The sequence below is a fragment of the Malus domestica genome, chromosome 13 (genome assembly GCF_042453785.1).
Source record: "Malus domestica chromosome 13, GDT2T_hap1".
NCBI classification, from domain to species: Eukaryota; Viridiplantae; Streptophyta; class Magnoliopsida; order Rosales; family Rosaceae; genus Malus; species Malus domestica.
This window is the reverse complement of record NC_091673.1, coordinates 32,879,078-32,899,915: the sequence shown is the minus strand read 5'-3', so window position 1 is coordinate 32,899,915 and position 20,838 is coordinate 32,879,078. Positions and strand designations below refer to the sequence as shown.

At 40.3% G+C, this 20,838-nt stretch overlaps 1 protein-coding gene across 1 annotated transcript; it reads right to left on the bottom strand.

Annotated features, from left to right (window-relative positions):
• Positions 1 to 302: 302 nt before the first annotated feature.
• On the bottom strand, positions 303 to 7,550 carry LOC108174540 (uncharacterized). Its single transcript, XM_017335619.2, has 2 exons — positions 7,448 to 7,550; positions 303 to 841 (listed from the first exon to the last, which is right to left on the bottom strand). Exons 1-2 carry the CDS (start codon positions 7,548 to 7,550, stop codon positions 303 to 305), a joined length of 642 nt encoding a protein of 213 aa, XP_017191108.2.
• Between the last annotated feature and the right edge of the window lie 13,288 nt (positions 7,551 to 20,838).

Here is a 20,838-nt window from a genome sequence, read left to right as displayed (position 1 = left end):
ATCAACTTAAATCAGTTATATCTATCATGCAATGCATTTCCTACCAATTGTTTTGTGATAAACTAATAGATAATTGACTAAATAAACATCCTGCAAAGTTTCAATAAAAATTTCCGTGGTTTTTATTCAATTTTTATCGATATCGATAATATCCCGATATTTCCATCGAAATTTCCGTGTTTTTGGACTACCGATATTTCCGATATCATCGATATTTTACAGCATGCACCAAGTTTACGATGCCATAAATCTTATTCCTCCTGATTCTTGCTTCCTCTTGAGCACAAATGGAGATCAACTCATCAGTGCCCACTTCTCCTTCTATGTGTCGTAGATGTCTTCAACTGATCAAATTTTGGAGGTAGAGAATTGAGCGCCATGCAAACAATGAAGGCATCATCAACTGGAACTTCCAAATCTTTTAGCTTTGCAACAATCTCCACCAGCTTGAGAATATGCTCCCCCACACTCTTATTCTCATCAAGTTTGAGAATGGTGAGTGTAGTCATCAAATCATCCATTTCTGCCTTCTCCAACTCTCTGAACTTCGCTCCTACTGCATCTAGAAAGTCTTTCGCTTGGTCACAAGCTGTGATTTCACCCATGACTGTCTCACCCATTGTTCTTTTCATCACCATCAAGGACATTCTGTTGGCTTTCTCCCATTTTTCAAGCCTTTGATCAATAGTTGATTTTTCATCCAATGGTGTTGGTTCATCCTCTCTTAAAGCCAAATCGAGATCCATCAGTCCCAGCAAGATCTCAATGTCTTGCTTCCATTTCGTGAAATTCCCTCCATTCAAAGGTTTAATAGAGGATAGGTTCATAGCCAAGGTATTCACTAAATAAGACATGTAAACATTAAAATCGTTCAAACGCATGCTTATATCATACCTTTAGGTAAAACTATAAGCATCCATTCATTCTTTATTGTACACCCGCCATTACAGGATCTTTTCACGCAATTATATCAAGTCTTTGGACAAGTATATGGCTTGATCAATATGATGTTATACACTGATCAAAACTTCAACAATTCATACATTCTTTCTTCGGGCAAGAATGTTGACATTCAATAAGTTTTCATCACCTATGCATATAAAATCAAGAAAACAATTAAAAGAACATGAAATGCATGATCTCACAACAACATTGTATGAGAAACACAAATATGATTAGGAGCAATAAAAACACTAATTAGACAAGAAATAGAAAACAATAGATAAATAGGTAATTAGAAATAACAATATACGGAGGCATGATGCGTAAAATAAGTTAACACACAAATTAACCCTCTTTTTGACAATTGTAGTATAGATGTAAGTAGGGTATCGTTCTAGGCCGGGGATTAGGAGGGATTGCTAATCTATTCTAAATTAATTTAAAAATATTAAACAAGACTCAAGGACACAAAACTAGGCTAAAAACTCTAATAACTCGAAACACACTTAGAATGACTCAAAATAATGAAAACAATCAAATTAGACACTAGGAACTGAAATGGACGGAAATTGAATTAAAAGACTAACAACAATGAAAACTAACTAAATAATATAATTTAATAATGGGGGGGGGGGTTTGGTTTTTACGAGAAGTAAATTAAACTTAAATAAATTACAGAATTGACAAAAGCATGAAATTAAGGTGAAAGGATAGATGACGGACTAGCTAGAGGGTTCTTCTCCACACATGACACATATGCAACCTAAATTGATTTTCAGTTGTTCTTTCAATAAATTGTAAATCTCAACGCCCCAAATTAACCGTGAATTGCACTAATTAACCCTCAGTTTTTCCACAAGTTATTGGGTTGGATGATTGCATACGACAACCCAAAACATTCCCTACAAGTTCCCTACATGAATTGCATAATAGAGATACAAGCAAGAATCATTAAGTTCTATGAAAAACATAAGCATTGACGAGGCACTCGTTACTATGATTTGCATGAAACTTATGCCAAGAATTTACTTAACGTGATTGTGACTAGCAACCTTCACTACTTGTGAATATAAGTTCATAACGATTAGGTGAAACTCCCTTATATTCCAGCGTCAAATTCATGCATGTAAATTAAGTATGCATTCTTAATCGACATACAAAAATAAGCTATCAATCAAGCAGTTAAGCAAATTAAATCACAACTCAGAAATCACAACTGAAGGTAATTAATTCATATTACAAATATATTCATGGCTTTGAATTAACCTCTAGCCAAAATAAATTTAGTTACACATTATTACAACAGAAATAAAATATAAGTTTGGAAAGATTTAACCGAGAGAGAAGGCCGTTTGCTGCTTCTGTCTGTCCGTGCCTTTTCTGATTAAAGCTGCCCAAGGCAGCTTTGCTGCTTTCTTCACTGGCGCCCTCCTGTATCTCCTCACGTCTCTTGTTCCGCCGACCTCTGACCTGCCCTCTGCTTCTGTTTTTATTCTTTCCGCGCGCTGCTTTCCGTTTCTCACGCTGCCTAAGGCAGCTTCCTGCTTCTCTCGCTGCAAAAACCCCCTCGTTTTTGCTGCCCCCCACTCCCTTATATTTCCTTTTTTATTCTTCTCTATTACTCCATGTCTCCCACTTCTTTATTTTCTTATTCTCTTTTCTCTGCTTGTGTTGTCCGTGTCTTTGAACCCCTGCGAGCTGCCTTTCTTTCTCTCCCTGCATCTACATCTTTATTTTCTGCTTTTTCTCGTCCTCTGCCCGTGTGGACCGTGCTTCTCTCTCTTCACAACATGAATCATGATGATGTTTCAAACATCATCATGACTTATCATTATTATTTTTTTTTAATTTAATTTAAAAGCTGATCTACACAGACAGTTTTGACGAATTTATTACATAAAATTTCACTTGTTCTATTTTTATTTTCTTTGCGTAACAAATCCTATAAACACAAAAATAACGTAAATAGCTCAAAAATATAAGGAACTAACTAAGAAAAGACGAGTGAATTCGAAGTAAAAATATATATAAATATGATCCGATCAAATACCCCCACACTTAACTTTTGCTAGTACTCGAGCAAAACAAAGAAAACAAGAACAAGAAGTAACAAGAAAAACATTAGCTTCCCCCTATGTGACCCTCATAGAATTTCATTCGAGAACACAAATCAACAAGAACCATAGCTAGCACCAAACAAACTAATCCAAGTTCATCTTCCTTATTCAAATATTAGCAGTAATCTTTGATCATCCTTGAAGTGTAGTGTGTGAGATAGCTATGCTAATGCAATTTCAAAATTTTTATATTTTTAAAATCATCATATGCAAACTAGCAACCTTCTCACGGGATATACACTCAATCACACATGTGTTTAGTTTAAATGTGTTTCGCTCAAAGAATCAAATGTGAAAGTTCTACCATAAGCTTGCATAAAGATCATTTCTCCACATTCATAATTGCAAAACTTAAATCAAGAGGACTTTTATTGGATGTAATGAGGTTTAGGGAGAGGGTTATTGAAATGAAAGAATAGGTAAACACAAGTTCCAAGCTACATTGCAAGCAATTCTTTTGTTTAGATTTATAAGAACTCAAGCTCTCCAGCAATTCTTCTAGCACCTCCAACCACACCCTTAAACTGAAACTTTAAAAACTTTTTATTTTCTTTGTATACAATGTTTCTTTTTCTTTTTCTTTTCTCTTTTTTTTTTTTTTTTTTTTTTTTTTTTTTTTTTTCTAATAAACACATAACTAAATACAAACATGAAATACCCCCACACTTATTCTTTTGCCAAACACCTTCAAAGTACTTCACAAACATTTCTCATAAGACAATCTCACATTGCTCACTAGCTTGCTTGGAAAGGGTAAGGAAAAAAATGTTTCAGGTATAAGGGTAGACATATCTGGTGATAAGAAATAAAAGGCTCAACATACACGGCTCAAATTGACAATCTAATGATATCATTTTTATTTGGGAAACATGGTTATTTGGGCCATAGTGGTAAACCTAATGCCTCTATCATTTCCAAGTTCATGCAATCAATGACAAACATTTCGAAAGATCATTCCGCAAGTTCTAGAGATATATCTCACATAAGTTCATCACACATGAAAAAAAAATAGGAGTGTATGAAAAATGCACGCACTTTCAATAGGCTCAAAAACTCACATAGGATGTATATGGTCACTAAATTCACATATGAAGCTTTAAGTTATGCTTTAGTTTCACATCAACAAGGCTATGTGCATTTGGTTTTTCAAAGATGATCAAACATGTACAAAACTAACAAGAGAATTAGGAATTTCACAAAACACATGTTAACTAAGTTCTTGATGGTCATGGTTCAAATTTGATCCAATTATATCATTGGGTCGGGAAACTAACAAAAATCTAATTCAAAACAATAAGGGAAACAAGACAATATTTTTGGATTTTTAAATTTTCCGATTTTTCTTAACTTGACATTTTTTTTTTAAAGAAAACAAAACTAATTAAGAAAACAAAAAGCAACAACACGGAAATAAATGAAATTCTAGAGATGTCTACCCCCACACTTAAACTGGACATTGTCCCCAATGTCAGAAAACACTATAATGCAAATAAAAATAAAAATAAATAAATAATAAGAAACAAAATAAAGCAATTGGACTGAAAACTTCCCTAGTTTGCAGTAAAATCAAGCGATGACCCCCCAAGCTAACATTCTGCAATCAACTTCAAGGGTGGAAATAACCAAAAGTTCCTGCAAAGAAAAGAAATAATTCAGTTAAGTAACGCAAGAAAATGTAAAATTGAAAATCACGATAAAAGACAATGAATAGAACTGATAAGTGATCATTGGTCGTGCTTGTTGACTTTCCACAGCTTTCCTCTTGAACGGGGTGACACTTAGCTTTTTACTTGCAAGTGATGATTTGATGATATTGTACGGCGAGGCTTTGCTCTTTAGCAATGTTGCAATTCCTTATTTGTTCTCCAAGCAGATGTGGCAGCTTCTCTAGTTCTTCATCTCAGACTCCTTCCGCTGGGATGATTGTGCAAGCTGCATTCTTCTCTGCTTGTTTCTTCTGCACGACGGTCAGGCACGAGGTAAAGGTGTTGGTCTGTTTCTTTCTTCAATCTTTCCAAGTGCCCACCTCTTGCTCTCTTTCTCCTTGTCCTTAGTTGAGGATGAATCAGCACGTTGTCTCCACATGCTTCGAGGTATCATCTTCACTTCCGTTATACGTGAGAGATGAAGCGGAAACACAAGATGATGAGTACTCGAGAGCAGGTGTTGGCTGGAGAAAGGACAGGGAGAAAGCATGATATGAGATACTCGTGCTCTCAACCTTTATGATATGAAATACTTGTGCTCTGGATGGGTTGTTTGCAGGGGTATCCCAGGGGATGAAAAATACAGAGTGACTTGAGAGGGTTTGTTGGAAAGCCATTTCAGAGATGAAGAAGTGCTGAGAGGGTGTGCCTTTGCTGTGGAAGGCGAAGGTAGATACTTATAGGACTTTTCTTCACAACCGGAAATATGCCCTCACTCATTGTCGGCAGCCGGTGGATGGATGAATAGTACAAATTACGCGCTTTCTGACAAAGCTGCCCGTAATTTCCGCAAAGCTGCCAGTTGCATGTGACGAGTGACGACACGTCTGGACAAATTGATCTTTTGAAATCCGGGGTTCGGCTCGTGGTTTCTGAGTAAGCCCAACTTTTAAGAAATGAAACGCCTCTTTTGAGAAAAGAATCCGACTTTTGACCAAGGAGCCCCGACTCTTCGATTTGCGAGAGGACGCTTCTTCGATTTCTGAGGAGCGCCTCTTTGATTTCTTCTTTTTATAGAGGCGTTAATTTTGTTCCACAACACACTTGAGCTCCCTCCTGTAAACACTCCCTTCTTGCACTTCCAAAATCTTAATCTGTCCGATCTCTTTTTTCTTTACCATTCTGAAAAATGTCTGGCCCTTCCGATCGTCGTTTTGACTTGAACATTGGTGAAGAGGCAGCTCCGCCTTCACCAGACAACATATGGCGCCCATCTTTCATATCCCCTACTGGTCCTCTTACCGTTGGGGATTCGGTGATGAAAAATGACATGACCGCTGCGGTGGTGGCCCGGAACCTTGTCACCCCCAGAGATAACAGACTGCTCGCTAGACGGTCTGATGAATTGGCGGTTAAGGAGTCTCTGGCTCTTAGCGTGCAGTGTGCGGGTTCTGTGTCCAACATGGCCCAACGCCTATTTGCTCGAACCCGTCACGTTGAATCGTTGGTGGCTGAAATACAGAGTCTCAAAGAGGAGATTAGAGGACTCAAGCATGAAAATAAACAATTGCACAAGCTTGCACACAATTATGCCACAAACATGAAGAGGAAAATTGACCAGCTGCAGGAAAATGATGGTCAGATTTTACTTGATCACCGAAGGTTTGTGGGTTTGTTCCAACCGCATCTGCCTTCGTCTTTTGGGGCGGCACCGCGTAGTGAAGCTCCAACTGATCAACCTCCGATACCTCCTCCTTCGGTGGCCCCACCGACTGCTGAAGCTCCGCCGACTACTGAAGCACCACCTGACCAATGAATGCTATTAGTTTACACATCATTGTAAAATATTTATATATATATATATATATATATATATATTTTTTTTTTTTTAAGTGTTTTTTTTTTTTTTTTTTTTTTTTTTTTTAAGTATGTAAATTAATGTAAAAGGACTTTGTTTAACCTTCCCCCACACTTAAACTAAATAACACAAACTCACAGAAATCAACCAAATAACACAACTAACTAAACAAAACAAAATGAAAGCAGTAAAGATAAGGGTGTAAGAATGCAAATCTGATTTGGTTAGCGATTCCAAAGTCTCCCTTCGTTGAATGCTTAGGTTGCCTCCCAAGAAGCGCTTGATTTAACGTCTTTAGCCGGACGAATCTTTCCTTTAAACTCCCCTCGGCTCCAAAGCATGGAATTTATCTTTTAATGGGAGGTGATACTTGAAATGATTCGGCAATGGTTTAAATTCAAGAGTGGGTGCCTGAATCATCAAAATCAGAAACATGTTAGTATAAATTAAAATTAAAATTGGAGAAGATGGCTTACTTTCTTTTTCTGACACAAACTCAATGACAAACACCACATCTTTGAACATTTCCGGGACTTTGAACTTGGCCAGGTTTACTATGATGGTTGTGGCTTGTCCCGTGTTATCAAACTCAACTGCTTTGGGCTTGATTGTCTCATGCACAGCCTCTTGGATGTATTCTTGATATGCTTCAACCACTTCATTTTCTTGAATCCCTTTTCTTGGTGTGCAAGGTTCTTTGAACGTTTCAATACCATCGGGAACTTGTTTTGGTGCACCAAGAATTGGGATATCACTTTGCACCTTTGGAAGAGCTTCCACAATGTCTTTTTCACTCTCTTTGATATTTGGAATCAAAAACCTGCAAGGACAAAGGACATTCGGTGGAATAATGTTAGAATGAAGTGAATTTAGAACTTCCTCACCTGAGTTGGATGACATAGGGAATTGAGGAGCTTGCAACAAGAATTCTTCTAAACTGCCCAGGTCGTCCTCCTCCTCTTCTGCTTGCAGCAGCAATTCATCCATGTTCGGGCTGTGTTTGGATGGTTCTGGGACAGCTTCATCCTTCATGTCACCTTCCAAAGTGATGGCTTCATCGATTTCACTTTCTGCCTTTGAATTTGCAATGTTTGAGTTGGAAAGTTCACTTTGATCTCGAATCTGTGCCATGAATTCCACAATCTGCCCAACTTGCATATCCAATTCGTCCACTCTTTTGACTCGGTCTTGCATCTCCTGGTTTTGATTTTCTACTCCCTGATTCAAAGAGGTGAGTAACTTATTAAGTGTATCATTATTCAAGGACGTACCTGAATTGAATTGGGCTGATTGTTGTGGTGGCTGTGACGGTTCATATGGCCACTGATAGAACTCTTCCGATGGCGGCAATTGTTCTTCTTTTTGTGAACCCTGCGTCAAAGAAATTAGTCCTTCAAGAATTTCATTATAATTCACGGGCATACTTTGATTTGATTGGAATTGTTGTGGGGGATGCTGTGGTGGCTGCATAGGTCTTGAATAGAACTCGTCTTGCTGCCAATATCCACCTTGTTGAAATTGTTGAGGTTCATCCCACATATAATCTGAATTACCTCTCCAATCTGAATTGCAAGCGTTGGAAAACATGTTGCCCCTTGATTGGTTATGGCCTTGATATCCCCAAACATCTTCATTTGCAGAAAATTGAGGACTTTGATATCCTTGCCCATAGGGTACATCAAGTGTAGGGACACTAGGCATTGTGGTCCGTTCGGCATTATGAGTCAATTGAGCAGTGAGCTGTGCCAATTGAGCTTGAATGGTCGCAAGTGCCATGTCTTGCTCCATTTGTACCTAAAATCAAAGAAAGAAAAATAAATCAAATATCAAAAGTAAAATACACAAACACCAATATAAACATAAACAAAAACAAAAATAAAGGGATTAGCAAAGTTGCTAATCCCCGGCAACGGCGCCAAAATTTGATGCGTAAAATAAGTTAACACACAAATTAACCCTCTTTTTGACAATTGTAGTATAGATGTAAGTAGGGTATCGTTCTAGGCCGGGGATTAGGAGGGATTGCTAATCTATTCTAAATTAATTTAAAAATATTAAACAAGACTCAAGGACACAAAACTAGGCTAAAAACTCTAATAACTCGAAACACACTTAGAATGACTCAAAATAATGAAAACAATCAAATTAGACACTAGGAACTGAAATGGACGGAAATTGAATTAAAAGACTAACAACAATGAAAACTAACTAAATAATATAATTTAATAATGGGGGGGGGGTTTGGTTTTTACGAGAAGTAAATTAAACTTAAATAAATTACAGAATTGACAAAAGCATGAAATTAAGGTGAAAGGATAGGTGATGGACTAGCTAGAGGGTTCTTCTCCACACATGACACATATGCAACCTAAATTGATTTTCAGTTGTTCTTTCAATAAATTGTAAATCTCAACGCCCCAAATTAACCGTGAATTGCACTAATTAACCCTCAGTTTTTCCACAAGTTATTGGGTTGGATGATTGCATACGACAACCCAAAACATTCCCTACAAGTTCCCTACATGAATTGCATAATAGAGATACAAGCAAGAATCATTAAGTTCTATGAAAAACATAAGCATTGACGAGGCACTCGTTACTATGATTTGCATGAAACATATGCCAAGAATTTACTTAACGTGATTGTGACTAGCAACCTTCACTACTTGTGAATATAAGTTCATAACGATTAGGTGAAACTCCCTTATATTCTAGCGTCAAATTCATGCATGTAAATTAAGTATGCATTCTTAATCGACATACAAAAATAAGCTATCAATCAAGCAGTTAAGCAAATTAAATCACAACTCAGAAATCACAACTGAAGGTAATCAATTCATATTACAAATATATTCATGGCTTTGAATTAACCTCTAGCCAAAATAAATTTAGTTATACATTATTACAACAGAAATAAAATATAAGTTTGGAAAGATTTAACCGAGAGAGAAGGCCGCTTGCTGCTTCTGTCTGTCCGTGCCTTTTCTGATTAAAGCTGCCCAAGGCAGCTTTGCTGCTTTCTTCACTAGCGCCCTCCTGTATCTCCTCACGTCTCTTGTTCCGCCGACCTCTGACCTGCCCTCTGCTTCTGTTTTTATTCTTTCCGCGCGCTGCTTTCCGTTTCTCACGCTGCCTAAGGCAGCTTCCTGCTTCTCTCGCTGCAAAAACCCCCTCGTTTCTGCTGCCCCCCACTCCCTTATATTTCCTTTTTTATTCTTCTCTATTACTCCATGTCTCCCACTTCTTTATTTTCTTATTCTCTTTTCTCTGCTTGTGCTGTCCGTGTCTTTGAACCCCTGCGAGCTGCCTTTCTTTCTCTCCCTGCATCTACATCTTTATTTTCTACTTTTTCTCGTCCTCTGCCCGTGTGGACCGTGCTTCTCTCTCTTCACAACATGAATCATGATGATGTTTCAAACATCATCATGACTTATCATTATTATTATTATTTTTTAATTTAATTTAAAAGCTGATCTACACAGACAGTTTTGACGAATTTATTACATAAAATTTCACTTGTTCTATTTTTATTTTCTTTGCGTAACAAATCCTATAAACACAAAAATAACGTAAATAGCTCAAAAATATAAGGAACTAACTAAGAAAAGACGAGTGAATTCGAAGTAAAAATATATATAAATATGATCCGATCAAGGCACGACACACTCTTAGAGGATTGCGAACTGGCAAGAAAGTCATCCAGAAGGCATCCCGACACGTTATCTTTTAGGATAAACTATATCACCACTCTTATTCAAGACCACACCTACTTTATGTCACTTTAGAGTAAGGACTGAACATCCTGGTGGATATCCACTCTGGAGTTTGTGGCAATGATTCCGCCGGACAAAAACTAGAACAAAAAGCCCACTTACCTGGGTATTACTAGCCTTCGATGGTCAGGGACTCTAGGGGCTGCACCTTGAGATGTGGGAAGTGCCAAAGTCACTCCCATGACTCACCAACTAGCGAAAGAGATGAATCTGATGGCTAGCACATGGCATTTCGTGCAATGGGGACTCAATCTCATTGGACCTTTCAAACAAGCCAAAGGCGACAAAGAATATCTAGTGGTCGCAATGGATTACTTCACTAAGTGGATTGAGGTGGAGCCACTTTCCCTTATCACCAACGTGGCCATAAAAGCCTTCATATGGAAAAGCATCATTTGTATGTTTAGGGTCCCTTACACTATCATCTCTGACAATGGGCTCCAATTTACTAGCTCTGTCGTAACAGACATGTATAAGGAATTGGGCATCCGCCATCTCACCTTCATTCCTCGATATCCCTAAGGTAATGGGCAGGTTGAAGCCTCTAACAAGACCATTCTCAACTGCCTAAAGAAAATGCTTGAAGCAAATAATAGTGCATGGGCAGTGGAAATACCCGGAGTCCTCTGGGCTTACAGAATCACAGCTCAAAATGCCAACTGTGGAGCGAACTAAGTTGAAAAATGCGTATATCATTAAAAGGGAATTGGGTTTTATTGATGACGGAAGAGAAATGGCTCAGATCCGCCTATCAACATTAAGTACGATCATAATATAACAAGGGAGTCAAACCATGAAGGTTCCAAGTCAGAGACCTGGTCTTACAAGAAGTGTTTCAAAACACACAGATCCCAGGCGAAAGAAAGTTAGGTGCGAATTGGGAAGATCTTTACCACATTGTCGGAGTGAGAGGCAAACCAACCTATAACCTTGCTACTCTAGACGGATCACCCATACAGAAACTCTATAATATCTCCAACCTGAAATGCTATTACTAAGAAGATCCCCTTTTTTGTATGAACTCGCACAGCTACGGCGTGCATTCCAGACCAGTCTGTAATAATAGCGTGTACTCCCTGCCAGCCTTAGAGCTTGTGTAATTGCGACTTAGCTACGGCAGGTCACTAAGATGGTACATACGTGATCCTAAAAAACTTTGTCTAACATATATGTTAAGTTTTATTAAGAAAATGTGTTTTAACTCACATACTCCCCTAAGGAAAGCAGGTTGGATCCCTGCTAAGGTTCAAAATTTCCTAAGGCTGGTAATCACCAACGGGGATGACTCATTCACAACCTTGGTGAATGCACTCCTTATGGGGCATTTGGTGGACACATCTATATATAGAAGGAATTTCTCCTACATTAGGCGAATGTGGTTGGACCCAACCTAGTTGTGCATGTTGTTTGTACCATACTTGACCAACCCCGAAATTACTAAGCACTGGTCAACATTATACCACCAAGGACCCACAAGAGTCTCCCTCCAACCAGAAGGCCAATCACAACACGACAGATGTCAACATCAGAGGCCAATCATAACACGATACGTGTCGACATCAGAGGCCAATCACAGCACGACATGTGTCAATGTCAGAATGAAACTAGAAGCTCTCTTCTATAAATAGAGATCATTCTCTCACAATATTTCCTAATGTCATTTGTACTAAATCATACACTAGTACTCATTAAAGGAGAGCTTGAACCTATGTACTTGTGTAAACCCTTCACAATTAATGAGAACTCCTCTACTTCGTGGACGTAGCCAATCTGGGTGAACCACATACATCTTGTGTTTGCTTCCCTGTCTCTACCCATTTGCATACTTGTCCACACTAGGAACCAGAGCAATCCAGTGAAGGTCACAAACTTAACACTTTCTGTTGTACCAAAGTCCTTATTGATTTTGTGCATCAACATTTGGCGCCGTTTGTGGGAACGACACTTATTCCCACTCTCTTCAGCTTTGTTAAGCTGGTTTCCACCATTCGTGCACTCTCTTTTGACCAGGCAACCCTCTCTAACATGGGGAGCGAAGGAAGCCACATCACGCAAAATGACACCCATCTTGCATTTGGTGTGAGGCAACGAAAGAAGGAAGGAAAAATGGTTGCTCTTCAAGCTAAAGTCGATGAGCTAGAAGCTTAGAACAACAAGATAGCAATGAAGAATGAGGTCCTTCAGGAGCAGTACGAGAAGCTCTTTGAGACGTTCCACGAAACTAGGCGTACTCAAACACTCGAGCTCATTACCCCTGTGGACATCAACCATCATCTTGGTGCCCCCAACACAGAGGGTCACCTTCCTTCAACATGGGTATCCCTGATGAGGAGCGAGCTAATCATCAAAACATTGATCAACATGAGACTTCTCTCAACCCAGCTGCTTCGACCCGAAGTAAAAGAAGTGGAGGAAGACACCTCATTACAGAAGGAGTGGAAGGATCGAAAGTCGTCATTCATGACTGTCGAGATTTCCTAAAGCAACGTTGTGACAATCCCATCCATGTAAGCTCGAAGATCAATGACCCAAGGGTCTCTGAAAGACTCGGTCCCCTCCTATGTCCCAGGCCAGCTACCAATTTGGGGAAGGGGCAATAATTCCTAGAGAAACACGAAGGTATAGGGGACTCAGAGATGTTCTGACAGACATACCTTGGAAGTCAGTACGACGAGTCCAAGGAAAAATCAAATGCTCTTGATCAAAGCTTCATACTTCCAAGAGGAGATGGAGATTTATGAAAGAAAGCTCCAGTGGTACATGACTCCACTCAAGACCCTCTTGTCCTATAGCTTCTTAATGAAGTAAACAAGTTGAAGGCCAAATGATAGGCTGAAATACCTGATTGGAACCAACCTAGGCCTGGCGCTTTTATAAGGAGGATCCTCGACACCCTCTTCCAAGCAAAGACAAAGCAGAAGCTTGGCTTGCAACTCTATACTGGAAAAGAGGACCTGATTGAACACCTTAACCTTTTTTAGTCCACCATGGCATACCAGATGCACACCGACGAAAAGCAATGTCTTTTCTTTCCCTCTACCCTCTTTGGTGGAGCTCTAAACTGGTATTGCCGTCTTCCATTTGAAATGGTAGACTCATTTGAGGAATTGAGGAAACTGTTTGTTTCTCAACACATTTTCCAAACCGATCGTTTGCACTCTGCGGATGACTTGTACACTATTCGCCAGAAGCCAGACGAGTCATTACATATGTATGTTGGCCACTTCAGCCATAAGTATTCCCATTGTCCTGAGGCCGATGATAAGACTGCCCTCAAAGCCTTCACGGCAGGCCTACGTGACTGTTTCTTTAAGTACATGATCAATGCCAACACTTGGAAAACTTACTCTGAGGTGATGGCCCATGCTTATAACCATGCCTCTGTCGAGGCAAGGACATACCAAGGGAAACCCCCAACAGCCACCCCTTATCAGCAAGAAGGGAGTGGAAGCCAGATCCAACTAAATGAGAAAACCTCAACCTTCCAAACGGCAGCGGTGCCTCCCCCTGCCTTACTTAATACTTCGCTAAGTCAACGGACATATCAATCTCAGGGCAAAAGGAAAGAGTTCCATCCTCACCAGTCTCATTTTATTAAAAGGAGTAAGGGACACTATCACGATAACCAAGGGTATCGCCACGATAATGCCCGCCCCTAGGAAGTCAACACAGTAGGCCAAGCACGTGCCAGGACAAGCCCTACCCCGAGGTATGAGACATACACACCTTTGAACACTACATGTGTGGCCATTTACCCCAGCATAGCACACCTGATACCGAAGCCAATGCCTAGGCAGTTGGGTTACAAGCCCACGAAGAACACGGGCACTTTTTGTTGCTACCACGAGCATAACGGTCATGACGACGAGAAGTGTATCACCCTTCGTGATCATATTGAAGCTTTGGCACGTGAAGGAAAAATTGATCAATTCCTCCTTCACCCTCCAAGGGGTAACCGTAACAAACGCCAGGTGAATGTGATATATTCCATAAGTGGTGGCACACCTATATCTAAATCTTCCAACAGGGCCATGAAAAATAGTGAACGAGCTTTAAGGTCTAGCCACCAAATGTTTCACGTGGAAAACATCAGGGAAGGCAAGTATCAAAAACCTAACTGGGATCCAATATGTTTATACCCTGAGGAAGAAAGAGGTATCATCTACCCTCACAACGACCCACTGATCGTGGAAGCTCACATAGCCAACTTTGAAGTACGACGAATCCTGGTAGACACGGGGGCTTCGATCAATATCATGTTTGCTGAAGCTTTCAAGGCATTTAATGTAGCTGAACACTTGCTCGATCGCTTGATTTCTCCTCTGATAAGCTTCTCCGGTGATATTGTGCAACATTTGGGAAGCATACACTTACCTTACATCATTGGTACAGGCCCTTACACAGCTACCATTACCACTAACTTCCTGGTGGTTGATTGCCCAACGGCATACAATGTCTGAAGGAATATTTTGTGAAAACATGTTCATTTAAGCAACATCAATAAGCATCCAATTAACAATTAAAGGCGGAACCATGCTTGCATGCACTTAAAAACAAAACATTAACCATGAAATTCAAAGCCTAGTAGATTGGTGAACCATAACTCAACTCAAAACAAAGTGAGTTGAAATTGTACCTTTGTAGATTCCTCTTTGCATAAGCAAAGGCTAATCACCCAAAGAGAGGGCCTTCATTCCTTGCATCTTAAATCTATGGATTTGGATGGAAGAATAGGTTTCTCCAAGTTCCCAAAAATAGGGAACCTCTAAGTCTCTTCACCAAGGAGAGATTGGAGAAGATATGAGTGACCTTGGAGTAGTAGGATTGCTAGATGTACCCCCCAAGGTGGCCGGCCTCTTTAGAGAGAAATGGAGAGACATGTTCTCTCCAATTTTCCCCAAAACAAACCCTTAATGAATTTTGGCTATAAAGTCATATTTATACCTTTATTCATTTGAGTGGCAAACTTGTAAATAAGTCCAAGTTCACTACCCTAACCAATATGGCCGGCCATTAGGATATTTTGAACTAATTGGGCCTTTGTGAATCATTATTCATTAAGTTGTCATACAACTTATGTTAATGGGCTTGACGTTCGAAGCCCATTGGGCCTTAAGGTCCAAAACTATCCCGAGGTCTTTAACGAACTTATTCGTTTGATTAATTAACATATTAATTAATCCTTGCCATAAATAAATGATTAAACCATTTAATCATTCTTACTCATCTCCATTGTTTCTTCAATCTCCTCCTTACACGGTGTGCGATCCATTAGGTTCCTTTTAGCGAGGCAGTGGGCGATTAAAACCATTTTAAATCGACTGTGAATTGAAACTTACTTTCAATTCTCCCTTTAATGATTACACACGTTTAGGGCTTCCACAAACCATGAGTGACACCTTGCAGCATATCATGGTTACCCAAGCTAATCAGAAGAGGTAGAGAAAACCTATTCAGTTTGGGATTACAAATGCAATACGGTCTTTCTCTAATACAATACTCTTGACCACATTGTTTGGTTTGATAGTTTATTTATTCATGTCTACTATCCAATATGATTCGTGTGCTTATATGATTACCTTGAATGTGATTTAGAACGACTTTTCTAAATCTCATTCATACTCTGGCCAGAGATTCTAAATCATATCATAGAGTATTCTCCCTCAAACAGTTTGAAGGTTAGAGATCCCTTGTTGCGCATTCACTTGCCTCCATGGCTAAGTGGCTTAACCCCAACGATGCCATGGACACCCCGATGGGGTGACTTTGACATAATCAAAGATCAAGGACTTAACCACAAGACAACTGTGATGCCTCAGGTCAAAGGACTACTTTGCATTATCCCAACCATGAGTTCTCATGTGACATGAGTATGAGAACTCTTCGTTGATCGCGTTCAGTGAACTCATTCTCTACTGAGCACCTACGTACTTGTCTTGATGTCACACACACCAATGACTCGAGACTAGTCACTCTTCCTGAGAGAAGACATAGCACGTACCGATCTTGACGGACTGTCAATGCCCAATTGGCAATCCTATGATCAGGAACATTTAGGATGTGTCTACGAAAGAATGGTCTCATGAATCTAACTTCATTAGATTACATTCTCCCAATCACATATTCCTTGGACTTTATCGTTTAAGCATATAACATTTATATGAGACGGCTCAAACAATAATCTTTGCCCTTTATATTAAACTAGATTAGTTTAACATGTGAAATGTCCGTAAAGCATCATCACATGATTGGTTTTAGGGCACATTTCCAACAATGTCATCTTGGGATGCACAGGCATCAATGATCTCAAGGCCATGGTATCCACACATATGTTGTTGATGAAATTTCCAACCCCCTATGGCAATGGTTACATCAGAGGAGATCAACTTAGTGCACGATCATGTTACAATACTTCGATCACCCAAAGAAACCCTTTCTATACATGACCAAGTCATAAAGACCAGCCCAGACGAAGCCAACTTGGATCTTCACAGTGGCAACAATCAACCCGACGATCCTCGAGATGACTCTTTCACCCAGCAAGCACAACCCGCTGAAGAGTTGGAGAAGGTCTCTATCTCAAAAGATTATCCAGATCGCATGGTGAAGATTGACACCACCTTGTCACCACCTATTCGGTTGGCATTGATCTCTTTTTTGCAAGAAAACACTGAGGTCTTTGCCTTGTCATACGAGGACATGTCAGGCATCTCTTCCGATATCATCTGTCATCACTTAAGTATTGACCCCAAGACTAAGCAGTGAGACACAAGTGAAGATCTTATGACGCTGAACGGTACGAGGCAATGAAGGCAGAAGTTGAAAAACTCAAAGGCATAGGCTTCGTCCGCGAAGTCAATTATCCAACGAGGGTAGCAAATATTGTCCTTGTTAAGAAGAATCTAACCAAGGAAAGTCTCCTGCTCCAAAAGGTCTTGTGGAGAATGTATGTCGATTACACCGACTTAAACAAAGGATGCCCGAATGATAGCTTTCCTCTTCCTCTCATAGATAAACTTATAGACTCTACGGCAGGGTGTGAACTCCTCAGCTTCATGGATGCTTACTCAGGATACAACCAAATCTTCATGAACCCTTCAGACCAAGAACACACTTGCCTTCACTACTAACAGGGGACTATATTGTTATAAAGTCATGCCCTTCGGCCTAAAGAATGTAGGAGCAACTTATCAGAGATTGGTCAATTCAATGTTCGCCAAACAGATTAGGAAGAGCATGGAAGTTTACGCTGATGATATGCTAGTCAAGAGCAAACAAGCTGACCAACACATCACCAACCTATCTGAAACTTTCACCATTCTGAAGAGGTATCGAATGAGGTTGAACCCCAACAAATGTGCCTTTAGCGTAGGCTCTAGCAAATTCTTAGGCTTCATGATAAGCCAACGAGGCATTGAGGCTAATCCCGGTAACTTCAAAAGATATCTAGAGCCTTACTGGCAAGTTGGCAGCCTTAACTAGGTTCATCTTTAAAGCCACAGACAGATGTGCTCCTTTCTTCAAAGCACTTAAGGGAAGTAAGAAGTACATTACATGGACTGATGAATGTGTTGAGGCATTCAAGAACCTCAAAGACTACATGAGTACAGCCACTCTGCTCTCCAAACCTGAGGTTGGTGACACTCTCATTATCTATATGTCGGTATCAGCTTCAGCAGTAAGTTCCGTTCTCATTCGAAAGGATGGTAATGTCGAACGGCCTATCTACTACGCTAGCAAGGCCTTACAAGATGCGGAGACACGATACTCCAACATTAAGAAATTGGCTCTAGCATTGGTCATGTCTGCTCGAAAATTTCGCCCTTACTTCCAAGCACACTCCATCATCGTGCTTACCAATCATCATCTTCGACAGATACTCCAAAGTCCTGACACTTCCGGGTGAATGATCAAATGGGCAATAGCATTGGGTGAGTTTGACATCTCCTACCAACCAAAGCCAGCTGAGAAGGGCCAAGCAATGGTAGACTTCATCGCCGACTTCACATATTCTGTTGACATTGTTTCTACACCTAAAGAAGTGGTTTCATTACCCTCAGAAGCTCAGAAAATAGAACCAATAACCCCAGCATGGAGTCTATATATTGATGGCTCGTCCAACCAACAGGGTTGTGGAACAGGACTGGTCCTTACGACCCCTGACAAAGTGGCGATGAAGTATGCTCTTCGTTTCAAATTCAAAGCGTCGAACAATGAGGCCGAATATGAAGCCCTCCTAGCAGGCTTACGTTTGGCCAAACACCTTGGGGTTAAACGAATTGATATTTTCAGTGACTCCCAATTGGTGGTTAACCAGGTCACCAACAAGTTTGACGCTAAGGATAGCTCCATGGCAGCATATCTGGCACAAACACAATTATAGCTCAAGCATTTCCACTACCAGATTACCCAAATTCCTCGAGCTGCAAACAGTCATGCAGATGCTTTGGCTCACCTCGCCTCAATGGTGGAAGACAAGATTGGGAGAAAAATTCAGGTCGAATTGTTGGCAGCACCAAGCACCATGGCTACGGAAGTGTGCAACTTACAACAAGGGGATAGTTGGATTACCCCGATTTATAGATTCCTTGCTCATGGCACCTTTCCAAATGACAAAGTCCAAGCTAAGCAGATTCGATACAAGGCTACCCATTACTTGATCATTAATGACCAACTCTACAAGCGAGGTTTTAACCTACCATACCTAAGATTCCTTACGCCCGCAGAGGCGAAAACTGTTCTTCAGGAAATACATGAAGGAGTCTGCAGAGATCATGCTGGATCTCGATCCCTAGCACACAAAGCTTTTCGCCAAGGATATTACTGGCCAACACTCTACCAAGATGCCATTAGAATATCATGCTCATGTGATAAGTGTCAACGCTACGCAACTATTCCTCACTCCTCTCCCGAGCCGCTCACTCTTATGATCAGCCCTTGGCCCTTCACCCAATGAGGACTTGATTTGATCGGCCCAATGCCCACAGGGAAGGGCAAGGTTCACTATGCAATCATTGCAGCTGACTACTTCACAAAGTGGGCCGAAGTAGAACCCTTGGCAACCATTACTGAGGCAAAAATAAAAGACTTCGTATGGAAGAACATCCTTTGCAGATTCGGCATTCCCAATGCGATAGTCACTGACAATGGGCTACAGTTCGACAACAATAAGTTCAGGATGTTTTGCTCTAAGTTCAACATCAACTTATGTTTTGCCTCCCAAGCTCGTCCCCAGCTTATCCCCAATCTAATGGACAAGTTGAATCCATCAACAAAATAATCAAGCAAACTATGAAAACCAGCTTGGACAAGGCTAAAGGTTGTTGGCCAGAATTTGTACCCCAAGTTCTTTGGTCATACCGCACTTCGTATCGGACATCAACAGGAGAAACCCCATTCTCACTTGCCTTTGGTATAGAGGCAGTTGTCCTAGTTGAGCTTGAGCAAGCAACGTTCCGAGTTCAGAACTACGTGCAAAGCGAAAATGACAAACAACTTACCCTCAACTTAGATCTAGTCGAGGAACACAGAAACTAGGCTCACTTAAGGAATGTCGCCTACAAGCAGTGCATCTCCAACTACTATAATTCAAGGGTCAAACTTCGTTCTTTCAAAGTGGGGGACTGGGTATTGAAGAAAAGATTACTCTGCGACAGAGTCTCGAGTGAAGGAACACTTAGTCCAAACTGGGATGGACCGTTTGAAGTTGTTGGCATCAGTCGCCCTGGCTCCTGCAAGCTTAGAAGCTCCGATGGCAAGACCCTTGCCCATCTATGGAACGCTGATCACTTGAAGTACTATTACAAGTAAACTGACATTGTACAAGTGTTAAGCTTCAGTCGTTCGGCATCCTATATAATGAAGACTATTTGGCATGAATTCAATAAAGAGGTGATTTAGACAACTCGATCTTAATCCTCTTACATTCCTAGCTATGAAACACTCGGGTTCAAAGCTTCAACATGAATGCTTCCAACATGAAACAAAGTCTAAGTATATGTCAACAAGACTATACAAATAAACGAACAGCTTCATAGTATATTCATTCAATCATACATTCCAACACATTCATACATAAGCTAACTGTGCTTCGAAAGGGTTCAACATACTTTGTGTCATTCTACACTTGCTGCAATATGCCTCAACACCTTGCCCTTATTCTCACCAACCAGGTGATGAAATATGAAGAAGGAACTCATCTTTATGCCACCAACCAGGTGATGAAATGTACAACCCGTACTCTTCTTCATGCCACCAACCAGGTGATGAAATGTACAACCTGCACTCTAATATCATTTGGCAACTTGCCACTCATGCTACCAACCAGGTAAAGAAGGAACTCATCTTCATGCCACCAACCAGGTGATGAAATGTACAGCCCGTACTCTCATTTATGCCACCAACCAAGTGATGAAATGTACAACCTATACTCTAATATATCATTTAGCAATTTGCCATTCATGCCACCAACCAGGTGATGAAATGTACAACCCGTACTCTAA

Excerpts from the sequence above, each read along its gene's own strand:
- LOC108174540 (XM_017335619.2), bottom strand. The coding sequence starts at position 7,550 with ATGGATGAATTGCTGCTGCAAGCAGAAGAGGAGGAGGACGACCTGGGC. Across the intron at positions 842-7,447 it reads CCCTATGTCATCCAACTCAG|TGAATACCTTGGCTATGAAC; the intron begins GTGAGGAAGTTC and ends TGTCTTATTTAG.